The following is a 20,526-nucleotide window of genomic DNA, read 5'->3' on the forward strand; positions in this document are numbered from 1 at the left end:
ATTAATCGTAGCTCGGTACAGTGGTGGGTGTGCACTGCAATTCGCAAAAAAAGAAAAAGGTCCAGATCACCACCTCAATACTTTCATGATTTCTGTCTCCTCATGATTGTCTTGCCTATCAGCATCACATTAACATGTGTATTTTATGGTTGTGGAGGGTGTTAAACTGCAACCATCAGCCCCAGTGCAGAGTTCACTTCACAATCACAGGGAGATCACTTCCTGTACAGTATTTCCTAACAGAATTGCTTTCTCCTAGACGAGAAAGGATGATGGAACGACCACCCAACGCCTGCTGAATTGGCGGGTGGAAGAAGAGTTGTTGCTGTGCTCGCTTCAACATTCTTGCAAGCTGGCATTGCAGACAGAATCTTAAGTGCACAATGAATGATCATTTGGACACTCTTGCTGTCTACAGTAATGTATTTTGACCATAGCTTTTTCTAGGCTTATCTGCAAGACAGGCAAAAAAAAAAAGAGCTTTTCAATTTCAACAGCAATGCAGTTTTATTTGGTACGTATCATAGGTGTAAGAACTCTGTTCGCTTGAGCATATAAGCCAGAATCAGCCATACTTTTTCAGCCATGGAATAGTATTTTTCTGTCACGACAAATCAGCCCTACAAATCAGCTACAACAGCAATAAATCCTGCCGAACGGAGCCGAAAACGACTGCTGTTTTATGAATTCCGTTGCACACCCCAGATTCTCTATTGAACACTTCGATCACTGAGCAAGAAACAGTAATTCTGGTACGGACACTTGATTAATGAGGCACAAGCATAACAGTTCAGATCTTCAAAACCAGCCTTGCTCATGATATGCTACCATGTGACCTGCCCGCTGCGCTGTATATGTTCTAGGACTTGTGACAAGTTGAGAAAGAGAGGTCTAGACATCCAGGTTGTATGGGCTAGGAGGTCCTCCCTCTAGGTCCCCTACACATTTCAAGCCATTTAATTCAAATGGGCGGAGGAAGTTGCAGGTTCAGATTTCAGAATGGGGTGGTCTATACACGGAAAGAAATTGGCACAAGAACTGCTGACCTTGCAAACTACCTACTCCAGTAATTCATACCAGTTCCCCTGGAGTGACTGATTCCTCGTCTTACCCAAATTTTGTTCCCACTTTGTTCCTGCCTACAGCAGAAACCTTACAAGGTAGCAGGGTAGCTCTTGGCCTCCTGATAGCTTGACCTATGAACTAGTCCAACCATGGTTTAAAAGGATGGGATGGGAACTAATTTGCACACAATTAATATATATGTGATATTAAGATTTTGCTTAAATAAAATCTTTTACTTCTCTTCTATTGAGCATCTCTATTTTGGCCATTGATTTGACAGTGACAGCCATAAAAGATGTATTTTTCTTTTAAGAACAATCGTTATCCAAGATCCCTTGTTGGATCCAGAGCCATTTAGAGCAACAGAAATCACTATTACTATCTTTATTATCATTTGGTATTCCAGTTAGTTTAAGGGTCTATATTAGAATTTGGCACAGGGTCCATATATTTTGCAGGACGGCACTGAAGAACATCGTTTAAAAGATGATTGTGAGGCCTAATTGCTTCGATACTTAGTACAGTCGAGTATCAAGTTAACATCAATAAAGTTTCAGGAAAAAAAAAAGTTAACATCAATAAGTTCAACCAATGCCGTCCCGCCGTCCATTGCTGTCAAATTGAATTGCCTAGGCAATCTAGTGTATCCTCACCGGCTATCACTGTTGGAGGCGTGTCAATGACAATGCATTAGCAGTACAGAATCATAATAATCTGTCCTTGAACCGAAGTATCTAGGCCACATGATTGGATTATTCAAAGAAGGTTTGTTTTGATCTCTCTTTCGTGTAAGGTATATGTCTAATTGACATTTATCTGACTGGTATGGGAAAGGATGTTAAGAGATGTGGCCATTCCTGTGACTAGTCATCTTCCATCATGTTGCCAACCTGGTAGGGGTTCCTTGTGAATACCAGTCCGATGGTGTCATAGGATTTAACGTCCAACAGTAGATCAGCATGTTATGCATAAGGCCCCGTTCGTTTCCCAGGAGAATAGACACCGGGAATAATTCTTGGCCAGAGCCGTTACTTAATTTATATAAGTTTTCGTTATCCGGAACTATTCCGGGCATCAAAATGCCCTAACCGAACGAGGCCTAAGGAATCAGAGGAGTAGCGTACCGGATGTAAATTTATAGTGGTTTAGGTACAGGGCCTTTGCCCGTGGATAAAGCTTCTCTATACGTCGGTGTGTTTGGGTTGCAGAGGTGCTTATGTTTGGTAAGGGCCTACAATACATGGATCAGGGATGATTGCTGACATGGAGGACCCTACCCCTCTTTATATAGTCCGGGGAAGGTTTTACGCAGACCAATCCCAATTGTATCTAGCCGTTTTTAGTTCATTATTACAAGGAATATGAGTCATCTCCAAGTGGATCTCTACAAATTGGTTGCCTTCTAAGCATATCTAGTCGATGCCTTGTACGCCAAACTAGTCGAGGTACCCGTCCAGCTTGAGCCTCTCGTTCCGCACGTTTGGTCCACCCTGTCCCAGTTAGGCTATTTTTCTTGCAGGCTACAGTACTCGGTGCCCATTATAACAAAAGATGATCATTCTATCAGCCTAAAGAGTTGGTTTTCTACACCAACTATGTATTTCTCTTTCTTCAAAACAACATCCTCAACCTTCATTCAATAAAGGGTACATAACTTTTACTACGCATCTAGATATACATTATGTTTAGATACATACAGAAAAGCTAGAATGAATTACAATTTGGAACGAATAGCGTACAAGGTAAGATGTCTAGGATAGAGATGTAGCCAAGGTAAAATAAAATTGTAGAGGCCAAAGGATAAGATTTGAGTCCAAATTAATACTAGTGAGAAAATTCCTTCGTTGCAAATCTATACGGATCCCTTTATTGCCATTGAAAATTGTGTGTTCCTTTTAATGCCATTGATTCTAACTTTTTGATACTGATTCTAACTGTCTTCTTTTGCAGTGGCCAAGGGAGCAAAGAGAAGAGAGAACGATTTGACCAAGGGAAAAAGGAGGGTATAATCTGTATTTGGGCAACATAGACAAAGACTACTTTCACTTCATGATCAATACCTATGCAGTTTCTCGCAAAAAAAAAAGATCAATACCTATGCAGTTAAGTAAAGTGCAATGTAAAAAAGTAAACATTTTCCACCATGCATTGTACTTTCACCTTTTTGAAAAGATGCTCGGTTAGTGCCTAGTAGGCTGTTTATTGGAACAGTACGACAGGCTAATTTTCTTTTACATAAACCCTCTATGAATGCTAATTAGCTTGCATCCAGGCACTAAAATAAAAATGACAATGCTCTAAATGATGCAAAAACGTAACTTTGGTACTTGCGAGAATTAGTACCACTATACCAGACATTATCTGCCACCAATATTTCGACGTTGCTGAATGTGGCAGTGACTAGTGATGAAGGACGAAATTGCACTCAAAAGAGGCTCTGCTAATTGACAGCTGCCAACCATTCAGGCACAAACATTGGGAAAGCACTCAGAATTTAGGCCTTGTTTAGTTACCCTCAAAATTCCAAGTTTTTTCACTCTCTCTCCATCACATCAATTTTTAGCCGTTTGCATGGAGTATTAAATGTAGGTAAAAAAAATAACTAATTGCACAGTTTAGTTGGAAATCACGAGATGAATCTTTTGAGCTTAGTTGGTCTACGATTGGACAATATTTACCAAATAAGACGAAAGTGCTACTATTCATCAGGTTGAAATTTTTTTCAATCTAAACAAGCCCTTATATAGAGAGACAAAAATGAGAGGAAGCACGCCTGTCATGCCTGTAAATCAGGGCTAGTGGGTATATTCACAGCAGCTTAGTTGTGGTTGGTTGGCTGATGAAGTTCATAAATCTGAGTTGTACTAGAACAGTGCCGCCTGTGCATTGAATGGCATTTAAATGGTGTGGGTGAGCTCTCTTGAATGTGTGGACAATGGCACCCCCCCTATCCCCCAATTCTGTTGCCTACAAAAACCATTGGAATGCAGACTCATGGTTGTGCAGGAGACGAAATCACAGGGAAACCAGGAACAAGGCATCTACAGAGAATCAGAGCTGTCTGGGTGAAAGGGCAAAGGGACTAAGGGCAAAGGCAAGTAGAGGCCAACTGGCTGAGCTTGGTGTCTCCTCCAGCTTCCTCTCGGGGCTGCCATGGATTTGATCAGCAGAGGGGCGGTTTTCAAGGCCCTGGTGTTCCTCTGCTTCATCAGATTATCTCATGGTACATTTCGCCTATCCCATTCTCTGTTCTTCACAGAGACTTGAATCATCTCCCTTTGAAACACTTTGTTCAGCTCCAGTCTTTTGGAAGGGCCTTGAGTGATCGAAGTTTCCCACAGCCATGTTAGAGTTTGATAATTGACAGCTTTCTTTCATTCTTTCTGTCTGTCTGTCAGTTTTATTCTGTTTCCCAAGGTTTAACTTGACATTTTGGTTTCACTCAGAAGTCAGAAGTTAAGATTTACCATGCTGCTTGGCATCAGTACTGCCTTCTTTTCCCCTAAATTTTACTATTGTTTCTTAGTCCTTTAAGTGACACATGTTTATAACATCTTAATTTAAAATAATGAGACATACAAAATTGTTAAGAAAAAGCACAGAAAAGTTGGAGAGGGAAAAGAAGGGCAGCAAAAGGCGCACCTTTTTGGCATTTGTAACCTGTAGAATGAATGTAATAACCAGGGGACCTAAAGAATGGTTATTAAGTGTTAACATAACCAGAAACAAATAGTAACAGTTCAGAGAATAAAGAGATTGAAATCTTTACTCTGGAACCATGCAGCTTCAGAAAATAACCTGGAACACTTGAATTTGCAGGAAGAGATCATTTAACAAAACTGAATCTCCCTCCCTTCCTGAAGGCAAGCAGGTCTCCCACGTTTCAGCATGAGGCATATGACTATATCATTATTGGTGGGGGCACAGCCGGATGCCCATTGGCAGCCACGCTGTCCCAAAAGTACAAGGTACTCCTGCTGGAGAGAGGTGGGTCTCCATATGGTAACCGCAACATCACGTTACTGGAGAACTTCCACATTTGCCTGGCCGATGTTTCACCACAATCGCCATCACAAGGTTTCATCTCCACTGATGGCGTGATAAATGCCCGTGCAAAGGTCCTGGGTGGTGGAACCTGTATCAATGCCGGCTTCTACAGTCGGGCAAAACCAAGGTACACAGTCTCATGTAATGCTTTTACAAACAAAGTCAAATGACAAATAATCTATATGGAATTACGGATAATGAAATACGATAGGCTTAACTAGACTGTAGGTGTAGTGATGTCATATTCTCTAAACAGTGTGCATATCTTCTTTCTTAAGCAAGATTGCATTGAATTCTAGTTTGTAAACTATAAAACATAAATTAGCCAGCGGAAGAAGCCTAACTTGGTCTAGTAGACACAATGTTTCATACTTTCAACATGTTTAATGGAAGAAGCCTAACTTAGTCAAGTAGACACACTTCTTCAGCATGTTTACTCATGAACTAACCAGTCCTACATCAGCTGTTGTTTACACTATAAACTACATGGAAGCCATAATGATCATACCAAGATGGATCCAGCTTCCAGATTTCACACTTACCATAAGAATACTTATCTCTACACCTGACTGGATCTCTACAGAACTTTTTCATATCACAATTTGAAATTTATTAGGAATTTCAGGAAGTGAAAGTGATTGTGGAATAATATAGCATATAAATTTCCATGCTGGTAGTCAGTTGAATGGTTCAACTCGTCTCGAGGAAAGTAGGTAGGGCTGTCTTGCCATGTGGTAGCATAGATGAGGAAGAATCTAGACAAATTTTGTTAAAGTCAAGTACGAATAACTTCCTAGAATTCCTTACGATACTAAAAGTTCTGATGAATTCATACCAGCAAAATTTTTTTTGAACATAAACGGCAGGAGCTCTGCCTTTCAATTAAGATGAAAAGAGTCATATGTACAAGAAGGGGCAAGAGCCGCATACCACCAAATTGGAATGTTCAATACCAATTGTCTCTGAAATTTCTTCTCTTGGTTAGTTGTTGCTGAATGTACAATGATTTCTGAACCTGTCATGTCAATAGTGCTAGCAGAATGTTACTGTTATAAGTTTGTAATCAACATTTATGTGCTTGTTCTTTCAGCTTCGTGCAGAAGGCAGGCTGGGATGCAGAGCTGGTCAACCAGTCCTACCCTTGGGTTGAAGAGAGGATTGTTCATTGGCCCAAAGTCGCACCTTGGCAAGCTGCACTACGGGATGGGCTTCTGGAAGCAGGGGTCTCACCATACAATGGATATTCTTATGACCATCTCTATGGAACTAAAGTTGGGGGCACCATATTTGATGAGACTGGGTACCGGCACACGGCTGCCGACCTCCTTGCTGCTGGAAATCCTAACAACCTTAGGGTGCTACTTCATGCTAGCGTGAACAAAATTGTTTTCAACACGGAAAAAGGTAACCATTGTCTAAGTAACAACTAGCTATTGTAATCCCCCAACTCAACAGCAGACAAAATTATTAGTATAGCTGAAGCAAGCAAGCAAAAAAAAAAAAAAGGTGGCCCACCGTAAAGACGTATTATTTACAGTAACCTCATCTCTTACACAGGCAAGAGGAAGCCAAGGGCTATTGGAGTTCAATTCAAAGATGAGAATGGAGGGCACCACCAAGCCTTCCTCAAAAGGAAGAGGGGTAGTGACATCATTGTTTCTGCAGGTGCAATTGGCAGCCCACAGCTACTGTTGCTCAGTGGAATCGGACCGAAGAATGAACTCAATAAGCACAATATTTCTGTAGTACTTCGCAATGAACATGTGGGTAAAGGAATGTCAGACAATCCAATGAACTCAATCTTTGTACCTATGAAGAATCCGACAAAGCAATCTTTGATTGAAACTGTCGGAATAACGGATGCTGGCGTGTTTATTGAAGCCAGCAGTGGTTTCAGTCAGTCAGATGATAGCATCCATTGGCACCACGGAATCATGTCTGCTGAGGTTTGGCATCTTTTTTTCTTTTACTCGCATATGGTTTTCTAACTTCTTATATCCTTACCAGCATCCTGATGCATGACGCTAAATATTTTTATGCAGAAACAACACCCTACAGTATTGATTTTAAGAAAATAGCTATTTACATATCTTGATGAGAGACAATTTCCCAACTTTTTCCAAAGCTGCCGTTCTTTAATCTTAAGTTTATGGATGCTCACGATAGGTATATAAAAGAACCAGGAATCTGATTACATGTACACGGAAGTTCATATTATTCAGCAAATAGATGTTGACTTAGAACCATATACCTCCCAATTGTTAGCACATAAAGTGTATATATTCCGGCACTTTCCTGTCATAATATTTTCAAACAGAGTAGGGGCATTAGCAATATTTTTGTTGTAAGCATAAGGCACGAACAAGTTTCCAGAATATTGGGTGTGTGTTGTAAGGTTCTTAACACCCCCCCCCCCCCCTCTTTTTTCATCATAATACAAAGAAGCTCAGCTTTCGTACGTGTTCGAGAAGAAAAAATAATTAAAACAAAGTTGCGCCTAGCTCAAGTGGTTGGGTGAGAGGTGTGGTCATGCACCCAACCACCCAGATTCGAGTCCTCTTTTGGACTGAATTTGGGTGCCTATTTCTCTTCTGGATACAAAACCACCTACTTCCTCTTAGGTTGAATCTCGTTCCTACAGTGAGGGCCTCCCCTGCTGTATTTTCTGCTCAAAAAAAGGTTGGATCTCGTTTTTATTAAAACAGAGTTTTCTTTGTGAATTATGTGTAGGCAATAAGTTGAAAGGAACAGAACGAAACTCTCTTGAGCTAATATAAAGAAAATAAAAGGTTTAGCATATGCTCACTTCCCCATTTTGAGAAGCATGGTAGCTTTCAAGCTTACCACTAATGAGTTTTGTAACTTCATTGCAGATTGGGCAGCTATCAACAATTCCACCAAAACAAAGAAGTTTTGACAAAATCCAAAAGTATGTACAAAACAAATATAGCCTACCCAAAGAAGTATTTGATGGAGGATTCATTCTTGAGAAGATCGATGGCCCACTGTCTACTGGCAGTTTAGTACTTGTGGACACTGATATCGATAGCAACCCCAATGTCACCTTCAACTATTTCCAGCATCCACAGGATCTCAGACGATGTGTCTATGGGATAAAAACAATCGAGAAAATATTGAAGACAAACCATTTCACTAACCTTACTGCCAACGGTGCTGGATATCCAATGGAAACGCTGCTCAATATGAGCATATCAGCTAACATAAACTTGATACCCAAGCACACAAATGACACCACATCCTTGGAGCAGTTTTGCAGGGACACAGTAACAACCATCTGGCACTACCATGGTGGATGTCATGTGGGTAAGGTGGTCGATCAACACTATCGGGTGATTGGCATCTCAGGCCTCCGTGTGATAGATGGGTCAACCTGGTTTAGTTCACCAGGAACGAACCCACAAGCGACAGTCCTAATGATGGGCAGGTACAGAACAAAAACTACATATAGTTCTTGTCTAGAATCAAACGGATTCTGACTTCACGCGCTGATATTCCTTTTGTTGTATTGATGATCAGATACATGGGAGTGAAGATTCTAAGGGAAAGATTAGGACGAGCAGCTGGAGTATAACAGATTCATGGACTTTATCCAGTTCATTAAGTAAGAATGTGACTTAGGAGATAAGTACATAGTAATTTTTTAAGCGATTCATTAAATCGCCAAAGAAAGAAAAGCTAGGGGCTCAATTTGTATTGTTATTGTTCGTATATGGTCTATGTAGCACCCGGTTTTAATAATAAAATCAGATACACACCATATGTGAGCCTAGAAAGTCAAATCTCACATATACCTATAAATAAAGGTAATATCAAAAGACAAATGCTCAATATATAACGTACTTAGTATGAAAGGTATAACTCTAGACAACAAACAGCGGAAAGACAACTGCGACCTTCGGATGAAGACTCCAATTCCACAGGGGCAACTGACTAGTTGATCATAAGCCTAACTTCTTCAAACTCTAGCAATCCGGTACCCATCCGAGATTTTTATCTAAATAATTAAAAAATAAAGCAAGCGTAAGTACATGTCGTACTTAACAAATATAACATGGGGTTCATGAGGCTGACACTGGTTAACTACGATTAACTTTTAATGAGTCATGATTTTAGCAATAGAGTGGCAACAAGTTTATTCACAGGCCCATATAAACACATGATCAAATAAACATGAATAATGAATAGCATAAATAGTAATCATTAGTGAGCATTTTCATCATCAATATCATCCGTGTTCATCATCATTAACCATTAATGATCAACTATTCCGTAAGGGTTACAAGGCCGCTCGTGACCTTGAGCACGACTGATATACTAGTTTTACACCTGCAGATGTTGTACACTTTCACTATGAGTCGTGATTTACCCTTTCGCTCGAGGTAGCTAATCTCTTGACCCATTTCCAAGGAAGGTCTGCGGGGTTCACTATGAAGCCTTTTAAAGGTTTGTCTAACAAGTTAGGGTCATTAAATTCACTCGGCAAACAGATGTAGAGCCCCTCTTCCCGATGGCACAATGACACACAACCTATATACAAGGGGACAGAGGCCGCACTATACCCGATTCAGCAAGCTATTCTTACACCAATAAAGGTAACCACTAATAAGCTAGAAAAGGTCCTCATACTGAGCTAAAGTCAGAGCCATGTAGCCCTCACAGTTGTACTGTAAGTCCCGGATGATCACTTACAGATAAGTCCTTAGGGAGAGAAATTTAGAGTACCATAAAAATAGCCAAATGCTCTAGCCCCCTTGTTCCATGTTGCTAAAAAATATCTTTTAGTGTTTATTACATATTCCATTAGTCAAGTTACAAGATCATGGATGTAGTTGAGCATTAGCATCATATTTCCCAATGCAATAACACATAGGAATCGTACAGGGTAACAAAGTACTATGAAATTCTTAGTGGTAGTTAAGGTAGACACATGCAGTATGAATTAAATGATTAAAGATGTATAGGATAACAAGAAAGATCCCATGCTATACTTGCCTTAAATTTATATCCTCCTTCCAATCCAAATCTTCAAAAAATATGCTTCCTGATTCACCACGTATAGCAAACCGACTAGACATGATCATAAAGCACCACACAAGCATCCATGCAATCATACACGAAGCAAACAATAGACCTAAATTAGAATAGTACACTAAACATAAAATCAAGATAAAACATTTGTAAAACGAATCTACGTCTCGCTACGACACATAGACACGAAAAAGCACTCGAATCGGAGTTATAACGAAAAAGATATAACTACCGAAAGATTTACTTTATACGTGAAAAAGAAAACTATAGTCTTTATTTATTTTATAAAAGTATATATAGAATATTCTATACAAATATCTAAATCATATTAAGTCAAATTAGCTTTGATTTAGAAAACCAAGAGAAAGCTAATCTTACTTTATTTAGAAAAGATTAGAATGAAAAACTAAGTTGCTTTTATTCGAGAATAAGGAAAACTATAAACTCCATTTATTTGAATGATTATAAAACATATATAAGATACTTCAGAAAATATATAAATTGAATTAAGTCAAATTATACTTGATTTACAAAAACAAGGTAAAACTAATCATATAATTAACTAAGATGAAAAGCCTAAGTTGCTTTTATTTGAGAAACTAATTACATATAGATTATTCAAATTACTATTTTATTCAAAAGCTCTAAACATGCTAAACAATGTTACTAACACGTAGATTGCATCGTTACGAACCTATCACATCTTGAATGGATCGAATCAGAGCTAAAACGAATAAGTTACGATTTAAACAAATTTTGTTTATTAAAATAATAGATTAAATCTAATCACGAATTTTAAAAATTGAAAATATATCTAACAGTAATATGAACATGTCGATTATGGAATTACGAACCTAACGCAAGTTGAACGGGTCAAATTAGAGTCAAAACGGAGAAAATATGGCCTAATGAAAATAGTGGCAATTTTGTAAATAGATGGAACTTGATTTTTGAATTAAAATAAATAAAATCTGATTTTTAAACCTGGCCGAGGATTGCGGGCACTATTTAAAGAAAAGGCAGGGGTCCTTTTGAAAGAAACCCGGGACGACGGGTTAGATCTTAAAAATTTACGAGGGCTCTTATGAAAGTATGCCAGCCGAAGAGGTACGGTAGGATCTGATCCGTTGGATCTGTACTGGACGGTGGAGATTAGATCAGGAGGGGGAGGAGTGACCGGTGGCGAGCCCAGGCGGCGGCGCATGGCCGAAAAAATAGAGGAGGTCGCTGGCGTGGTCGGGTTGGGAGATTCCGTCCACCATCTGACACAGGAAAACCACAGGGAGAGAGGGGATGACGGCGAACTCAAAGCGGGGATCGGAAAAGGCCGCGAACAAGCGGAGGAGGTACCGAGCTCGATTTCGTGGCTCGGCAATGACGGCGAGGTCATGCACGCAGTTGTAAGGTCGAGATGGCGGACTAGTGGGGGTGAATAGTCCTTTTCTAAATTTAATCACGTCGGCTAACCGAAACAAATGTGGAATTAAAACTATCGGCCTAGCCAAGACTACACCCCTCTATCTATGTTCTCTAGCACCTTGCAAAGATCCTAATTAAGCAATTAAGGTGTCGGGCTAGCTAGAGCTCATCTAATCAATTCTGTAAGCAAGGTCACACAAACATATGCCACTACTTCAAGCAATGAGGGAGCTCCTACACATGCTAGTAAGCAAAAGCACAAAGCCACCTAGGCTCACTAACAATACTCAATAACAAGGCTACACAAGCCAAATTATAGAGCGCAAATTACTTAGTTACACAAACTAAGCAATGTGACTAACAATGTTACATAAACCAAATTAGACACGCAAGGGAGCTACTTCTATGCTACACAAGTTAGACAGTAACTAGCAAGCTACACAAGCTAACTAATTACAAGAGCAACTACACAAGCACAATGTATATAAAAGTAATACAAGCTTATATTGCGCGGAAAGCAAACCACCGAGAAGATGATGAAGACAATGTTGACATGGTGATTTTCTCCTGAGGTTCACGTGCTTGCCAACACGCTACGTCCCCGTTGAGACAAGCTCCAAGGTTGCCGCGCGGTCCTCTTGCTAGTGGTGACCCACAAGTCACACTCTCCCACGTGGAGTGCTTACCACAAGCTCTAACACTTAACCTGGCCGGACCACTTGTCGCCTTTCGCATCTCGCTCTACTAGAGTTGCTCTTTGCGGCTCCTGCGGGATGAGCACAATACCCCTCACAAAGCTCTTCTCTAGAGCACCGCACAAGCTTCTTGCGGGCTTCGACGGAGACCACCACAAGCTGTCTATGAGGTGGCAACTTCCAAGAGTAACAAGCACCACCGGCTTACAAACTCGATCACCTAATGCCACTCGGTGCAACCTCACGATGCAATCACACTAAAATCGCTCACTCACTCAATCGGATTAACACTATCAAGCTAGAGTGAGTTAGAGGGCTCCCAAGCACTCTCAAGCACGAACACAAAGTCCCTCAAGGTGCTCTACACCAGCCATGGCCGAGACACCCTTCTATTTATAGCCCCCATGAAAATAGAGTCGTTGTACCTCTTCACTGAGCACTGCTCGGGCCGACCGGATGCGCCGGTCGTATCGACCAGACGCACCCTGCCAGCGTCCAGTCAACGGATGCACGCCACGCGTCGCCTCCGTTCAACCTCAGTCGCTTGATCTCAATGGTCGGCTTCACACGCCAACGGTTAAGTTGCGACCGGACGCAGCATAGTGAGATGACCGGACGCTGCTATGCCTGAGTCCGGTCGTTTCCAGAGAGCTCCTCGAGCCTCTGTTTTGCGATCGGACACGTCCGATCACAGGTGACCACATAGCTCAGCGTCCGATCAGCTCTGGCTTCTCGCGCCTGCCTGCATCTGGTCACTTTCACCGCCAGCGTCCCATCACTTCCAGAGAGCTCCCTAAGCGACCGAACGTGTCCGGTCACACATGACCAAACTCGCTCAGAGTCCGATCAGTCTCTGCTGACTGACCAACTCCTAGAGTTAGCCACCGGATACGTCCGGTGCACTCAGTGAAACCCTGTCTTTTCTGTACAGGACGCCGGTGGCACCGTCGGACTGTCTGCGCTCTATGGACGGACACTCTACCGGTAAAGTCTCGAACAGCGTTTGGTCAAAGACCGACGCCTGCACATTCACTGTTGTCACTGACCGGACGCGCCTGTCCTGTCGAGGTCAGCGTCCGGTCACTCATAGTGACACCTTCTCGCCTATGTTTCTTCACCGAGTTGATCCATTTCAACTCTAACTTCTTCTCCTCTGCAAATGTGCCAACACCATCAAATGTACACCACCATGTGTATGTGTGTTAGCTTTTCACAAATATTTTTCAAAGGATTAGCTACTCCACTTGCCACGCCACTCGCTCCTAGCAACGATGCAAAGTTAGATCACTCGAGTGGCACTAGATGACCGATATGCAAACAAATTTGCCCCTCTTGATAGTACGGCCATCTATCCTAAACGCGGTCATCAACTTCTCTATACACCTATGACCGGTGAAATAAAATGCCCTAGATTATACCTTTGCCTTGCGCATTCCATTCCATCTCCTACAATGTCGATGCAACACATGCACCAATACGATCAATAATGATATGATCCACTTCATATCATCACATGATCATATTGGTTCATCGATCTTAACTTCACTTGCTCAATCTTCACCGCCATGCGGTCCATCGCTCCAAAACCTCTAACTTGCCCTTCACACTTGCAAACGGTCCATCAAGCCAAGTCATGTCTTGATCTTCTCCACTTTGATCGCATGACTCAGAGCTTGTTTGGCCGGGCTACCTCCGCTCCGTGCTCCTACACTGTTGCGCCCTGTAATGCGGAGCCGGAGGAGCCCGGGAGAGCCAGCTCCGCTGGCTCTGTCTGTTTCACAGGCAAATAGAGAAGGAGCCGGAGCCCAGTTTTCGCGTGCTACAGTGACTACAGGCCAAAAGGAGCGGGAGCCGACGGGCAGGAGCTGTGCCAAAGACAGCCTCAATGTCATGTCTCATGTGCAATGAGCTCCTTCATCATCAAATGCTAGAGCTTTGCAACATCTTCGAGTCATTTCCACCTTCATGACATATGTTGCTCACACACATGTACCTGTGTACTAATCACATGTGTATCTCACATAAACACAATTAGTCCACCTAGGGCCCCACGTGAAAGCCGGCGCAGTAGACGTGGGCGTCCGGACATCTGGGCGCCAGACATTCGGATCTAATTTTGTTATGTTAAAGATACCATCGTGTACATTAAGCTACTCACTCAATCGTGAGGAATGCAACGGCTGACGCCGACCATATGAGTGTCTTCCCAAAGACATGCAGCTGTATGTTGTTCTCCATGACAGTTCACATGGAGTTAACCAGCAGCCAATAAGCAGGAGCTAGAGTCTAGCAGAGGGGAATAGTCAATATTAAACTTAATATTCATATAACATTAATTAGCAGATTCAAATATTGCAGGCGTAATTACCTATATTCTCAGAAAATAAACTGAAAAGTCAATTCAGCATCCTTTTCTAGCATGTCGACGATAGATGAAGTAACCTTTTTAGCCATGTCAGTTACCTGTTGTCAAGTTATAATCTAGTGTCAATAATGAAGTAACCTTTCTAGCTGCGTGAGTTTTACTGGAAGAAGACTCCTAGTCGGTCGTTGTAGCCTTCACAGATACTCTCTGCGAACTTATGTAAAGGTTGTCTCCCAGGCCCAGGCGGACGGGAAGGCTGAAGCACTGAGCTCAGGTCATCATCAAGAATTCAGGATTGCTACAAGCTTGTTAAGGACTCCAGGAACTGCTCCCTCCCAAAAAGAATTACGCTATGGTATATATGTTGGTCAATTTTTTTAAGTTTGACCAGCTTTATACAACCTATTCGGTAGGCCGTAAACGATCGTGGATTATTTACTGCTGGCTGGTTTGGTATGAGAGAAAAATACTGTTCCGGCTAGAAATTTACGATCATATACGAGAAAGCCCAGCTTGCCGAACAGGCTGATAGAAAATATTAATAACATTTATATCATTAAATAAATTTAATACGAAAATATATTTAGCGATTCATCTAATGGTACTAATTATATACTATAAATATTATTTTTTTATATGTAATTGGTCAAAGTTAAAAATATTTGACTTTTCAGTAAGTGGGAATGACATTCTTCGTGGACGGGAGGAATACTTTGAGTATATGGTCCACGGGTATTCTCACGGAAGCCCTAACCAGCCCTCAGGACAGGGCCCGGGTGGACTGAGCCGGCTGGCTGATCGAAATCGGATTCTACCAAACACCCATTTTTCTACTTGGTGTAAAGGCATAAATAGATATACATGCATGTAAGCATATAAGTTGGATCTGATTGTAACTGAATAGAGCACCACAGCCTGAGCCAGTCTCATGTGCTACTCCACTGATGTGCTAGATGTGATATACGCCCCATATTCATTGCTGGTGATAAAAAACACTATCATAAGAGCTTAAGTTAATCAATATTGAAAAAAGGGATGAAATATAGCGCGTGTGAAAGGAAACAAACACCCATGTTTTCTAGTAATTTGGCCAAAATGTTCATTTGGTGCACTTATGTCAATACTAACTCACGTACAACTGCATCTTCAAGATATACTCTTTTAATCATGTCAAGACCTACGGCGGAACTAAATAGGATGTCCAGTAAGAACATAGCGCTTAACTTATTTATTAATCATGTCAAAACCTATGGCACAACTAAATAGGTTGTTCCACCAAGACAATAGTCAATTATTAGTCATGACACGGACTTTGACTGCGGAGGCCCATGGCATAAGAAAAGAGTTAGATGTGGTAAATTTAATTAAGAATTGATAGTAAAAGGGTAGAATTTTTTTTGCGCAAAGTAAAATGGTAGAATTAAACTGGTTAAAAAAAGTGGCAAGATGTTCTATGAAATTTCTGAAAATGTTATGTCGACATCCTTTCTATTAAAACCATCCTGCCAACAAACCCTACAGTTAAATCTATGAAATTCCATAAAATTTTCATAAAAATACGGTTTAGGTAATGCATAATTTATATTGTGATATTCAAGGAATTCCACAGCATCTTTACATTACCCAATATACTTTGAACGCAGCAAGGCTTTTTTTTTCCTCGAACATGCAACCCAACAGATGACAAAGCTTCAATTTGAACACCGATTCATAAGTACAATATTCAGAGATACCAACATCACACATATTTACATCAAACAAAATATTTGGGGAAAAAAAAGCTCTTGGTGCAGTGTGGACAACTGGACATTCATTTACGCCATTGCACCATCATGGTTTCCAAATCAACAGATGCTAGGGTCTAACAAATTTGATCATTTGACACCATTTTCATGAAGGGGTGCACTTGGCCTTCCATCTATGGATCCTACACAGCAAAATACATGCCTAGCTAGCTACCCCCAAAGAAAAATAACCAATAACTTTACAACTTTGGCAGCAGCCACCCAAGAGCCCACCCAAGAAGAAACCCAGCTCCAGCAAGACCTAACCCAACAGCAAATAAGATCGCGTCAAAGAACCCGCCTCCCTTCTTCTGCCTTCTACCTTTCCTCCTAGTCCAATGTCTCTGTTCCTGACCCTGTGTAGGCTTCTCTTTTAGGGTTAACCATGGAAGTTCAGGTATGATGGCTGCTATCTGATGCTCTTTGTGCTTGAGCTGCAGGACAATATTCTCCAGCTGCATTATTTTCAGCCACTGATTACAAGCAAAGAGATGTGAGGCCTGTCGGAACAAAAGCTTGATGACATCGTCTTTCTCATTGTGCGCTTTCTTGGCAGCCATATCAGCTTCTCTAGCACGGGTTTGTGAATGGCGGAGTGCCTCCAAAATCTTGTCTCGCTCTGAAGCATTCTGGAGGGTTTGTTTGCTCTCCAATCTGGTTGTGCTACTGCTAGAAAAATATTGAGCCACGCTGCACATAATAAAAATGAGATGAAATGAGTATGTGACCAGGATACTAAACAAAATTATGGACAAAAGGGAAGCCATTTGAAAGTCTTCAAGAAGGATGTATATAGTATATATATGTGAACTGTGTACCCTCTTGCTGACAATAGACATGCAAATTTTACTAAAGCTTGATAAATTTTGAACAATAAAAAACAATATTAAATTAGACTGCATATCCCACTGTAAGAACCAAAGTTATCAAGCTTTATTATCTTCTTGCATGCTAATTATACTTGTAATATGCTGTTGATGAATTTTCTATACCTCAGATACCCATATATGAAATGAAACAAAATAAGCTGCAAGTCAAGATACAGTTAGGAAAAAGTACACCTAATGCCATGAGGGTAATGCAGCTAAGCTGAAGAACGCACACCTATATGTATCATTCCTTCCATGCTGTTCCCAAACTCCATTACCATATAACAAAACCAACTCATCTGTACTTCCTGTGCTATAGCTACACTCGATATGGTCACAATGTCCAGGAACAGGATGTGACACTCTTCCTGCAGGAGATGAAGGTCCCCCATAGTCACCTATATGTTTGTGAGTATATGGTTCTGTCCTGTTAATACGTACTGTCTGGGTAGGCCTTGGTAGATCACAATTCTCAATGTGCTGTGTTGCTCTTTCTGCAACCAGTGAAGCAAGCTGGTCCTCATCAGCGATCTGCCACCATGGTCGAGTCTTTTCACCTTTCCAAGGCGCATCCATATCAAAATTAGCCTTATCTGGGTTCTTCAAAGGTGCTTGGTCAATACATTCAAAATCTTGGGATTCATTATCCTTGTACAAACAATTGCTGAGAGTTTCTATGCACTTAGACACTTGAGAATAGCTACCAACAGTCTTCATCTCTTCTAAGCCTGTTTCAAGGGAATACTTTGTAAAGGCTGACGAAACCATCCATGGAGGATCCAAAACATCCCCAATCTTTTCAGTGCTGGTGTCAACTGCTTGACAGAGTAATATTTCCTCATGTTTAGGTTGTGGCGCTGAATCTTCCACTTGCTTCTCATGAATGTCCCTGCCCAACGAACACAGCCGCTCACTAACAATATCCTTCTGGATCCCAAAATTTGGCTGTGACTGAACCCACCATCTGAAATCTGGTGGCAGATTAGAATGCATGGAATTCCATCTCAAAGGCACTAAACTGCAGATGGGACGATCTGCAGAATTTCGACAGTTCCCATTGTTTGTACCATGTTGTTCAGCCGATGGTGGACAGCAAGCTAGTTTTGGAGCTCTCTTCCTGTCCTCCTGAACCAGGCAACGGTTTGCAGCACGTTGCCAAGCAGCCCTTGCTTCAGCAGCAGACATTAGTTTCACCGATCACAAAACTGTCCATAACAACAACAAATTGTCAAAACCTGATAAGCAATCGCCCACCGAAATAAAACAAGAAATTGGATGAATATCCATCTCGAAACAGCAATCACATTATCCAAGCGATGCATAAGTCTTTATGTTGATAAATACTAGCATGTAAGCATACTTCCTTGACAATAAGAAAGATGCCAAATGCCCATGAAACAGAAAACTCACTATTACTTTATTATATCCTAGATCAAGTCATGCAAGCGTCAATGAAAATGTAAGCTGGGTAAGGTTGCATGGAGCACAAGCTGTGGCCAATACTGGCAATACATAAGTATCGAAGCTTAGGATACAGATACTCGTCCATCGAGATAAATAAGCCATAAAGCAGTAGGAAGAAAAGGATGCATAGCTGAATCAACAAGTTATATTGTGATTTAGCTCATCATTTTTAGCTTATTACAGGAATTTAGGGTGATTAATGTAACATGAAGACAAAGACAAATCAGCTGAATTGACTGGCAGTACCACAGTACATTGTCAAGTTTATTGCCTCCCACTCCTTCAATGACTCAATCCAATGTAAGGATTCCACTTGCCACCATTTGGGTTTTAGACAATATACAGTAGATCATTTTCCTAATAATTTGCCAACCAGTTGTAATGATCCCCGAGAGTTGTGCTAATGTCAAATGTGTTGCGTCTATTGGAAGTTCTGATTAATCAAGAAACTCGTTCCGTTTCTTCGAAAGAAGAAAATCATTCCGCGAGGCTGATTGTAGACTCGCTATTTTCAGATAGCACTATTGAACAAACAGGCCAATTATCAATCTGCCCTCAGATGTGTCATTTTGGTTTTGGCACTCAACTCTGTGGACGGCTGGACCCAGTAATAGAGGACATCGGTGTACACATGTACACCCGATAATTTTTGCAATCAAATCGAAGTTAGTAGTCATAATACACTTCAATTACTAGATCGGAACCTCCAAATACAAATATATGAAGTTAGGGATTGGTTGATCGGTTTCGCACGGCAGGAAGTGAAGAGAAGGGGGCGGGAATACCTGGTGGGTGCTCGTCGCCGGCGGAGGGCCGACCAAGACCTGTCTACCTGGCGTTGAGCGGCGGCAGTGGTCCCCCAATCGTCGCCAAGAGAGAGAGCCGCGCGGGTTGAAGGGAGAAGCAAAAGCAGGGTTGAAACGCAGCCCGCGACGGAGCTGGCCGGGAGAGGACGGCCGTCGCCGTGGCGTCGGCTCCTCGTGTTCTTGGGCGTGCGGCGCGGGGGAGCTAACCCATCGGCTTTATGGGTGGGGCAAGGCCGCAAGAGTCGAAAACAATGGATGGATGGTGAGCGAATCCGACGAGTCCCACAGAAATGGAGGAAATCAAGAAACGATGGTCGATGGCAAGCGGATTGGGTGGAGTGGCAATGCACCATTCTTTTTGTTCCGGCCTGTCGGTTTCCGGGCCCGGGGATAATGACTCGTGCGCTTTTTAGTTTTGTTTCTGCTCTCATGGTTGTCACACATTTAAATAGCATCCTCCTAATTTTTCTTACAAATTTGTCATCTGAGTGAAAAGATTTCTTACAAGCTTACCAAACACGGCCATTTTTGCTTGTGTGGTGTGTCAGTTCATGGCGTCAACATGGGGCGCATAGCGAAAAGACCAAGTTGCCCCTACTCTCATCACCATTAACCCATGCGGCTCTTCTCTCTCACTCATGCCCAATCCATTCGGCGGAGGCCGCCTTCACCTCTTCGGTTCCCCGTCCTGAAGCCGCCAGTCACCATCGCTGAAGCTTGCACCAAATGCAAGATACACGAATGTGCCCTCATCTCTCAACCCTATTTTCTGCTCGGGTTTGGCTGTGGGTTTTAGCTAGGGTTTGTGGATTGATTGACTAGGGTCTTTGTTTGATTCGATCCTGCTAGAAGAAAGTTCTACCAGCACCTACCTCACTGCCACCTGAGCCATCATCACCGGCGTTCCTCAGTTCTGGTGCTTCCTAGTAAGAAGATTACACCAAGAAAGAATCGGTTGGCCAC

At 41.8% G+C, this 20,526-nt stretch overlaps 2 protein-coding genes and 1 long non-coding RNA gene across 4 annotated transcripts; 1 reads left to right on the plus strand and 2 right to left on the minus strand.

Annotated features, from left to right (window-relative positions):
• Nucleotides 1-299: 299 nt before the first annotated feature.
• LOC136473451 (uncharacterized) lies at nucleotides 300-4,915 on the minus strand. The gene is made up of 3 exons (XR_010762634.1): nucleotides 4,835-4,915; nucleotides 4,708-4,754; nucleotides 300-453 (listed from the first exon to the last, which is right to left on the minus strand). It is a non-coding gene; the product is annotated as an uncharacterized lncRNA (long non-coding RNA).
• LOC136473449 (protein HOTHEAD-like) lies at nucleotides 4,055-8,913 on the plus strand. The gene is made up of 6 exons (XM_066471090.1): nucleotides 4,055-4,288; nucleotides 4,885-5,239; nucleotides 6,203-6,516; nucleotides 6,670-7,058; nucleotides 7,986-8,557; nucleotides 8,650-8,913. The coding sequence occupies exons 1-6, from the start codon at nucleotides 4,219-4,221 to the stop codon at nucleotides 8,702-8,704; spliced, it is 1,755 nt and encodes a 584-aa protein (XP_066327187.1). The 5' UTR covers nucleotides 4,055-4,218; the 3' UTR covers nucleotides 8,705-8,913.
• A 7,396-nt stretch (nucleotides 8,914-16,309) lies between these two features.
• LOC136473452 (uncharacterized) lies at nucleotides 16,310-19,874 on the minus strand. 2 transcript variants are annotated; one of them, XM_066471092.1, is made up of 4 exons: nucleotides 19,543-19,874; nucleotides 18,361-18,498; nucleotides 17,529-18,264; nucleotides 16,310-17,114 (listed from the first exon to the last, which is right to left on the minus strand). In XM_066471092.1, the coding sequence occupies exons 2-4, from the start codon at nucleotides 18,476-18,478 to the stop codon at nucleotides 16,625-16,627; spliced, it is 1,344 nt and encodes a 447-aa protein (XP_066327189.1). In that variant the 5' UTR covers nucleotides 18,479-18,498; nucleotides 19,543-19,874; the 3' UTR covers nucleotides 16,310-16,624. The 2 variants fall into 2 exon arrangements, with proteins under 2 accessions (XP_066327189.1, XP_066327188.1); XM_066471091.1 differs by having other exon boundaries at nucleotides 17,529-18,498.
• Between the last annotated feature and the right edge of the window lie 652 nt (nucleotides 19,875-20,526).

The sequence above is a fragment of the Miscanthus floridulus genome, chromosome 8 (genome assembly GCF_019320115.1).
Source record: "Miscanthus floridulus cultivar M001 chromosome 8, ASM1932011v1, whole genome shotgun sequence".
NCBI classification, from domain to species: domain Eukaryota; kingdom Viridiplantae; phylum Streptophyta; class Magnoliopsida; order Poales; family Poaceae; genus Miscanthus; species Miscanthus floridulus.

What these genes read in the sequence shown, in the direction of transcription:
- LOC136473449 (XM_066471090.1), top strand. Translation starts at nt 4,219, where the DNA reads ATGGATTTGATCAGCAGAGGGGCGGTTTTCAAGGCCCTGGTGTTCCTC. An exon ending in TGTTTTCAACACGGAAAAAG is followed by an intron (nt 6,517 to 6,669) that starts GTAACCATTGTC and finishes TCTCTTACACAG; the next exon opens with GCAAGAGGAAGCCAAGGGCT. An exon ending in ACAGTCCTAATGATGGGCAG is followed by an intron (nt 8,558 to 8,649) that starts GTACAGAACAAA and finishes ATTGATGATCAG; the next exon opens with ATACATGGGAGTGAAGATTC.
- LOC136473452 (XM_066471091.1), bottom strand. Translation starts at nt 18,478, where the DNA reads ATGTCTGCTGCTGAAGCAAGGGCTGCTTGGCAACGTGCTGCAAACCGT. An exon ending in GGAAGGAATGATACATATAG is followed by an intron (nt 17,115 to 17,528) that starts GTGTGCGTTCTT and finishes TATTATGTGCAG; the next exon opens with CGTGGCTCAATATTTTTCTA.